At 37.5% G+C, this 8689-nt stretch overlaps 1 protein-coding gene across 5 annotated transcripts; it reads right to left on the minus strand.

The window, feature by feature from the left end:
* Positions 1 to 334: 334 nt before the first annotated feature.
* On the minus strand, positions 335 to 6050 carry pyroxd1 (pyridine nucleotide-disulphide oxidoreductase domain 1). Of its 5 annotated transcripts, none has more exons than XM_015022986.1 (13): positions 5744 to 6049; positions 5151 to 5231; positions 4940 to 5059; positions 4661 to 4789; positions 3851 to 3924; positions 3541 to 3737; positions 3048 to 3145; positions 2852 to 2954; positions 2634 to 2746; positions 1792 to 1914; positions 1542 to 1679; positions 1353 to 1442; positions 335 to 781 (listed from the first exon to the last, which is right to left on the minus strand). In XM_015022986.1, the coding sequence occupies exons 1-13, from the start codon at positions 5819 to 5821 to the stop codon at positions 623 to 625; spliced, it is 1503 nt and encodes a 500-aa protein (XP_014878472.1). In that variant the 5' UTR covers positions 5822 to 6049; the 3' UTR covers positions 335 to 622. The 5 variants fall into 5 exon arrangements, with proteins under 5 accessions (XP_014878472.1, XP_014878469.1, XP_014878470.1 ...); XM_015022983.1 differs by having other exon boundaries at positions 2634 to 2749; XM_015022984.1 differs by having other exon boundaries at positions 2634 to 2749; positions 2852 to 2951; positions 3045 to 3145.
* Between the last annotated feature and the right edge of the window lie 2639 nt (positions 6051 to 8689).

Raw genomic sequence — 8689 nt, forward strand, 5'->3', positions numbered from 1 at the left:
TATCCAAAAAAAAAAAAAAAAAAAAAAAAATATATATATATATATATATATATATATATATATATATATATATATATATAATTGGCTACAATTTTCACAATTAATTTCTCTCATTTTCCACATTCGGTCATGGGATTTGACTCGTAAATCTAAATATTATGTATTCGGCGTCATTTTAATCAGGATTCTCTAAGAATAATGCTGCCACCACCGAGCTTGATTATAGGGATGGCATTTTTAAAATCGTGAGAAATGACATAGCGTTTCCCAAACATACTAATTTCCTTAAATTTGTCCAGACAGATTTGAAAATATTTTGAACATTTGAGCACACAGAATTGATCAAGATGGGTTTTATTGTGTGTATAATTCTCCAGTCATGAAACATCGCAATGTTTCGTTTTAAAAAGCTTTTAAATTAACCTTTTGTATTTGTGAATTTGCCTTCATCTGTCAAACTCAACTCAATCGATCAATGAGTTGGCAAAAAACAGAAGATTGAGGTCATAATTCATGTAAAAATAAAAAAGTCTTAATTTTTCCTCAAAATCAGATTTTTACCTACTTAATAATAAAATAAATGTCTTTTTCTTCATGGTTATACAGACTCGGAAGGCAGCGATTAGTCAAAGTAGTCCTCGATGTCGATGTCCGGGTTGAGCAGCTCCTCTCCATACGCCGTCAGGTCCATCTGGTTGAGGATCAGGTTTTCAAACGTCTCCTCTAAATCGGTTTCTCCGATCAGTACGGCCCCCACCATCCTGCCCCCGCTGAGGACCACCTGCACGTGGAGAGAGGTGGCATTCTGTCACAAACGAACTCTGGGGGTATTCTGATTTGAGGTTTTTGACAACAACGCGTCATCTGGTTACAGTGACGGGAGAACGGAGGGTTCTAGATTACATCTATGACAACCTTTTCATCCGTGTATGTGAAAATTTGGTTTCTTTCATCAAAATTAAAACATAAAACTCATTCAAAATCTTTGTTCGTCACATGCTATCGCAAGCAAAATATATATATAAAAACAAACACGTATCAAAAAGTGAGGATTAGGTAGTTTGCACAATAAATGCACGTTTGTCATGATGCAGGAGCTTGTTTAAAGTCAAAAATTACTTAATATTGATGAAAAAGTACTAGTTATTCATAAATATTAAGGAATTATTGACTTAAAATAACTTGCTGAAAAGTTACCTGTACTTTAGCTTTATTTTAAGTGTAATAAGATATTTGGAACTGCAGCAAAAATAACTTGGTAAGATTTTGAGTTTTTGCAGTGCTGTGCCTCATGTAACCACCAGAGACATTAACAGAAATACTGCAGAAATCTTCCCAACACCAGCGCCGACCTTGACGTACTCCTGGCCTTTGGTGCAGCGAACCAGCAGCTCATGGTTGGACCCCAGCCCCTGTGCGTTAAACTTCCCCAGCAGGACCACCTGAGGAAGAAGCAGGAACGATGAAAAAATGGCTTGCTCAATTAATCACTGGTTGTCGCCTACGCAGCTCGGCTAGCTGGAGGCCAAAACGTCGCTTACCTTGTAGTTAAAGAATTTGGTGACGTGCGAGAAGAGTTCGAAGCAGAAGTCAAGGTCGATCGGCTCGGAGAGGACGTCGGCCGCCATGCAGCGGCCCGCGTACCAGCCCATCTGACGGGCCTGCGTCCAAAGCCCCATCTACACACATACACACCTTTTTTTTTTTTTTACACCATATGTAGTCCGCTAAGGTCCGAAACTGTTTGTACTGTCAGACTTTTCAAACTAATACATTTTGTAGTGCTTCTACCTGCTGCCAAAGTGGGCTGTGCTCCCAGCATGCACTGCACACATCTCCTGCTGCGTACACATCTGGCTCTGATGTCATCATGTGATCGTCCACTTGAAGGCCGCCGTCGTCTGCCAATAAAAACTAGACAGGAAAAGTGGGAAAAAAGATCCTGATCAATCAATAACATTTGATTATTATTATTATTATTATTATTATTATTATTTGATTATCAGAGAGAAAAAACATCAGAACTAAGCAAATGGAACATTTGCTTGGTCTTTCTGTTTATGGAACAAATCTGTCTCAAGAAACCAAAGAAAGATGATCCACTTTTACAAAATATAACAAAATATAAAACTCTATCAAGGTATAATGAAGCAGATTGATTCAGTAAAGTTCTGTTTCATAACAAAGACAAGATTTTTATTTTCTTTGTTATTATTAGCAAATAAATTAGATCACATTTTTTTTCTGGATGACAAAAACTTTTTGCAGAAGTTACTGCGAAAAAAATAATATTGTTGTATTGAGAACATTTTCAAGTGACATAATGGCAATGGAAAAATAATGCAACTGTGTCAAAACATTAATATTATCGTTTAATGTGATAATTACTGGGCAAAATGTGTTACAACTTTTTTTTTTTTTTTTTTTACAACTTATTAAAATGTTTTCTGTGATTACAACTATGAGAAAACCCGCAATAAATTCAAACTTGTGCACTGAGATCTACTTTATTTCCACCCTGGAAGAAGAGATTCAAATATATAATTTAACAGTCCCAAAAAAAATACTTTCTTTAGACCGTTTTGTTCAGCTGTGAGGCAGCTTTTAGGTATTCGACCAAAGTTTTTTCTCACGTTGTTGCCGTGGAGAAATGGCTCCGTGTTCGGGACGACCCCGGTGGCACTGACCACAAAGTCGCAGCCAAACGTCTCGCCATTGGTCAACTGGACGTAAACCGGCCAGGATCCTGCTGGGAGAGAAGAAAAGCGAGGGGGTGAGTGGCAGAGGGAGAGAAGAAAAGAGGAAAGCGGGGGAGCAGAGGAAGAGTTAGAGAAGTAAGAGGAGTTCCCACCGCTGTCAGGTTTTGGAGTTTGCTTTGAGGAGTCGAGGAACTCCTCTGAGGTGAAGATGTGCTCCACTTCACACTGGTACTCCACTGAGACTCTGCGCGATGCCTGAACAGAAACAGAAAAAGGTGAAGAGATATGTGAGGAACAAACGAATGTTTGACACACAGAGGGTTACAGAGCAAACACACATCGTCCCACCTGCTCCGCTCCTTGCAGCTCGATTCCTCGATGCCAGTCCGGGCCGAGAGCACTGCCGGACTCGACAGGACCGGGGTTCTGCCCGCGGGAATATTCATCTGGGAATGGAAAAAAAACACTTTTGCTGAAAGAGCAACACAGTCACAGCAGTAATATGGATATTTTGCACAGGGCTGGGTTATATAACTTAAAAATCCGTAAACTAAATGTCATTTATGATTTTGTAAAAAAATAAAATAAAATGACAGGAAATATCTTTAAAATTTTATTTTATTTCAGTTTTCAACCACAAGTTTCAATTTTTCAGATTAATTTTGTGAATTGATCTGGAAAAAAACAAAACAAAAAAAACAAAACCTTGTCATCCAAAATCCCTTCTATTTAAAATCCTTGAATAAACTCCTATGTAACCAGTTGATTAGAGAACAAACAGCATCAAGGAAACCAAGGAACACGTGATAAACCTTGAGAGACGCAGAAACATCTTAAGTACCGGCTGTGAATGTGTGCGCAGCATCCGGCGCCGGTTCCTCCGTGGTGAAGCGCTGCCTCTTGCACGGAGCGGCCGCCTGCTCTTTGTCGCCCTCCAATGACGGGATGAGGAACTGCGCCGCTCCCGCGTCAAAGAAGGTGTTTCCAATGGCTTTGTCCTTCACAGCCCAGATCACCTCACAGCGCCTCACCTCATACCTGGAAAAACAAACAAACAAACAAATAAACAAAAACGTATCAATACCACACGAATAAATATAGGCAATAGTTGCAGGTTAAAATAAGGAGAAATGACTGCACTGTTGACTTACACCAACTCCAGTGCGATCCCTCCGTTTCCGACGACGACTATTCTCTTAGCTGTGGATAGCCGCTTTTGAAACTCCTGCAACCCAAACAGAATGACATCTGGCATACTGTGTAACCTCAAAGCAAAATGTTACCATTTCAAACTTTACTGCTTGGATCTTCAGCTTAATCATTTCAGGAATTTCTACTCATTTATACTCATGTCTTCAATAATAGTTAGCTGAATTGTAGCTAAAGATGCAATCTAATGCAACCAAACAAGTATTACTACTGATTATCAGGCATAGACTTTCAATATTTTTTAGACAGGACAAAGATATTTTATTTCATAGTGGATTTAGTCAAATTAACAACAGTCATCATTTGGTTACACATGCGTGACCACCTTTTATTTCAGGAAAAATTGAATTAATTTAATTTTGACCTACTTTTAGACATGGTCTCGGTGATCAGGGACATTCCGAAAACTTAATGTCAGCCTGATTAAACTATTCTTAAAGTCATTTTGAAGAGTGTTGGAGTTCTCATTGGTGTCCATAGCAAATAAACTATCATTTCCGTCCAAATTTGTGGCCAAATGGGCAGCCGGTACTACAACAAAAGCTTTAAATGTGTGGTTTGGTTAATAAAAGCGTCTAATGAGGCGTGGTTTATAAAAATGAATAATAAATCCAAACTTGTTGACCAAAACGTTCCACCTGAATACGAAAAATATTCAATTCACTACTTAAAATACCAAAATTAAAATAAAATGTATTCTAATGATGACAAATGTAAACCTCGCTCGAACTCAAAAACATGGTTTGTAATACCTGTGCGCTGTCTGTGTCCCGGATCCCGAGCACGTGCGGGTTCTCCTGGGTCAGGAGTTTCGGACGGGCACCGCTACATATACAAAGCTTCTCGTAACCAAACACTCGACCGTCTGCGGTTTCCACACACTGAGGGTCAGAAAAACATAAATCCGTTGAGGGGGGAATTAATCAATTCCGGAACAGGATTCAAGCATTTCACTGTGCCGTTAAGCTATGTGCTGTAACATTGTGGCCACAAGGGGGCGCCAATAGGATTTACTGAGGTCTACTCCTTACATGTGTATGTGTGCGGAGGGATTTTACAGCAGAATGAATGATGGTCAGGTTGGAATATTTCTCCTCTAAAACACTGGAGGGTTTTTCCTCCACGTCGAACTCCTCCAGTCTTCTGGACACCTAATGAACGGGACAAGGATCAGAATGTGCATGAATATGAATCTCCTCTTAGTTGTGAGTGTAAATAAAACTCCAGAGTGAAACTACTTACCTGTTTATAATTGGTCACCGCTTTTATGTGGGGACCTGCTGTAATAAGAGCTACGTCCTCTGATGCAAACTGAGATGATAGCTGCCAATGGAGATGATTTTTAAGTTTAGAAGTTACATATAGAATATGTAGACATTTTTGTTTAAACGTTTTGTGTAAATACCATGAAACCATGTTTTTTTTCCTCCAGATTCTTAAAAACAATTTATGATTACTGAGATGGGATCTTTTTTTAAAAATGCTTAAGGGTGTTCTTTATTGGCAATCGTGCATTTCTTTATATATATATATATATACATTTATAGTATATATACTATACAAGACTAGTCATGTTGACTAATCCAGGTCAGATGATTATTCTAGGCAGCTCTATAATAGAGCTGTATTATATGTACGGTGGCCCCACATGTATACAGTTTCACAAATAAATTATTTCACCACTTTACAGATGACAAATATATATTCAATAACCTGAATTGAGCAAATGGATTGAAAACTCCCTAAAACATGGAGATAGGCCTTTACTTTAGCAACACTCTGATGCTAACATAGATTTTAGAGCTTTTAATTACACCTGTAAGTCTTGTGTTTACCTGCTCCACGCATGTTACCCCCGCAATGCCACCTCCGACCACCACAAACTTAAACGTTTTCTCCTTTTTACTCTCCATAACTCAAAAAGCTAACATGCTAACAGTACTAACAATTTAGGAAGCATCCCTTTCAAACCGCAAAATGAGTTTGGATTGTCTAAGGCTTTCCCCCCCCAACTTAATCCGAAAACAAATGAGATAAGAAAACATTCACATCAAACATAACTCTTAAAAATGTAAAATATTTCAAGGTAATTCTATCAAGCCTGTTTTAGCACTTTGTAGTGGAACAGTGGTTTTACGTCACTTCCGTATTTACATTTATCTACGGCAAGCAGCAGGGTATGTTTTTTTTTAAAAAACGAGCAACATATCAGGTTCACTGAAAATAGAATTAACCACAGTTAGATGTAAAGTTAAACGTATATAACACTTTGATATGATGTGTTTGAAGTAATATTTTAATGTCGAGAGTGTACACGTGAAAAAAGTTGCCATTGAAGATTGTAGTTTGCATCTGCTCTCCAGCAGATGGCGCTAAAATCATTTGCGTTTTAAAACATTATTTTTGATTTATTTATTTTTTTCTATTCATTTGTGTACGCATCATTTGTGAAATAATTTTGTTCATTTCTAAAATATCGTTACTGTGTATAATTACATTTGCCACATCCAGATGGAGAAACTAACAGACGTAATTGAAGTTGTTTCAGCTGCTTGGATAAATTACTACTAAATCCTAAAAAAAGAGCTCACAGAATTTCACATCAGCATGGCACCAGGTTTGGAAATATTTTTTCATGCGTTGTCCATTTAATGTCCCATTTCACAACTACATCTGCCCAAATATATTTGGGGCTGGATTCTCTTATTTTTTTCAGTCATTGTGTTGTAGATTTGTTGTTAGACCTGGCCAAGTACATAAGTATCATTACTATCAGTTATTTTTAAAATTGTACTTACTGTTTTTAATAATCCAAATTTTCTGATTCAGGTAAAAGGATTAAATTTAAGTTTTCCACATTATCCTGACGCAGCAACAAACTTCAATGTATTTTATTTAGATGTTGTATGCCAAACAAACACAAAGTTGTGCATAATTGTGAAATTGAGGTGAAAAATCCTTCATTATAACCAAAAATGTTACAATTGTGGTGTGTTTGAATTCAGTCTCTCTGAGTCTTTACTTTTAAGAGTCATCTTTTGTTGCAGTTACAGGTGAAAATATTTTGGGGTTGTCTTTACTAGATTTTCACATAAAGAGAGATTTTTTATTTTATTTTTATTTTTTTTACTTGTTCTTTGCAAATCATCTGAATCTACATTAGACAGAATCTTAGAACAAAATTTCAACTGGATTTAGGTCTGGACCAGGTAGGTGTTACCCTATGGAGAAAGCTACAGTTCATCATTATAAATATATACGCTGAAATTCCATCAAAGCATTCATCAACCATAATCACTATCACGATAAACAAACCGTCAACAGAGCCCATTTGCAGGCCTCACATGAAGTAATCGACAGATCTTGACACGGTCCCCGTTCTCTGTCAGGGAGTGTTTGTCAGATAATGGCTGCATTGTTTTTTTGTTTTTTTTTGGGCTCATCAGCAAAAGCCGCCACTTGTTCTATTTTTGAAAAGCCTTTTACACAGGTGTTAGCCACGCGCGGGGGTATTGATGTCAGCGTCTGAGATGATCAGGTCGCTGCTAATCAAACAGGGGTTAATGCTGTGCGTCACCGTTTCGCTCTTGATTTTCATTACCCTGAGTAAGCACCGTCGGAGGACGACACATGACAATATGGGAGGCAATATTGTGATTGCAGCTGTGCCATTAAAGGTAATATGGGTAAACAATGACTAATAAGCACTAGATGCAATCACTGCATACCACATGACTTTGGAGATAAACTGAGGAAAAGTGGGCATAAATGATTTACAGGACTCTTGATCGTGTAATTGAAAGCCTTGTGTTTTTTAAAAAAAATTTAAATAAATGTTTATGTTAATTGTTGAAAACAAAATGTTACATACAGTAGGTGTAGTCATGTTTAGATTTATAGCGTAACTGTGCAAACGCTAGATGTTTTGCAGATGACGATTTACTGGCACTGAAAGTAAAATTAAATGAATTAGAATGTAGAATAGGTGATCTAAACAAAACAGTGGTCTGTATGGTCACTTACTAACATAACAAACATTAATAAAAGTACCCATGGAATCATTTTTAATACATGCATCTACATATTAAAGACAGAACAGAAAGAAAGGACAGAGCAGACAGAAAAGTGCAAAGGCACAAAGAAACGGCTTATTGATGGCATCATTCTAGCGAAAAGACTGAGCTTGAACTACATTTTATGGTTAAAGAGAGACAAAGATAGTACACTTTATACACTTAGGTATCAAGTTCTTTCCTTTAAAGTTATGTACTGCTTTGTGTGTGTCTTTTGCAGAAAATCTAGATAAAATACACAGAGGTTCATGGTTGTAAAGTGAAACTATGTGAAAAAATTCAAGAGGATGTGGATGGGTTTGCAAAGACCAGGTAAAGTGTTACCATCATGGTGTTGGGTGATGTGCAATGTTGGTTTTCCACAAAAGTCCCAATTTGGGTCTCATCTGACCAGAACGCCTTCTTTCATATTTGTCTTTGTTCACACTGGAACGTTTTTAACTATATGTGTCCTACCTTCACAAAAGGTAGGACACAAGTTCCAGAGGGAAAATGTTACAGTTACATATTCACATGTGTTGTGAAAACGCTGACATATTAGCCAAACTGCTAACCTTACCTATAACCCCAACTGTGTGTGTTGTGCTGCAGCACCTTAAGTGTCTGCAGCTGCATAAAGTTAATCAAAACTAATCTTTTGTGAAGACTTTACGTTCATGTCCTATGCTCTATATTTAGCACCACCTACAGGTCTGGGAGAGTAAAAAA

The sequence above is a fragment of the Poecilia latipinna genome, unplaced genomic scaffold (genome assembly GCF_001443285.1).
Source record: "Poecilia latipinna isolate Pla-1442-1.1 unplaced genomic scaffold, P_latipinna-1.0 Scaffold3160, whole genome shotgun sequence".
NCBI lineage: Eukaryota > Metazoa > Chordata > Actinopteri > Cyprinodontiformes > Poeciliidae > Poecilia > Poecilia latipinna.

What these genes read in the sequence shown, in the direction of transcription:
- pyroxd1 (XM_015022983.1), bottom strand. Translation starts at nt 5,821, where the DNA reads ATGGAGAGTAAAAAGGAGAAAACGTTTAAGTTTGTGGTGGTCGGAGGT. An exon ending in GGGATCGCACTGGAGTTGGT is followed by an intron (nt 3,738 to 3,850) that starts GTAAGTCAACAG and finishes TTGTTTTTCCAG; the next exon opens with GTATGAGGTGAGGCGCTGTG. An exon ending in AACTCCAAAACCTGACAGCG is followed by an intron (nt 2,750 to 2,851) that starts GTGGGAACTCCT and finishes CTTCTCTCCCAG; the next exon opens with CAGGATCCTGGCCGGTTTAC.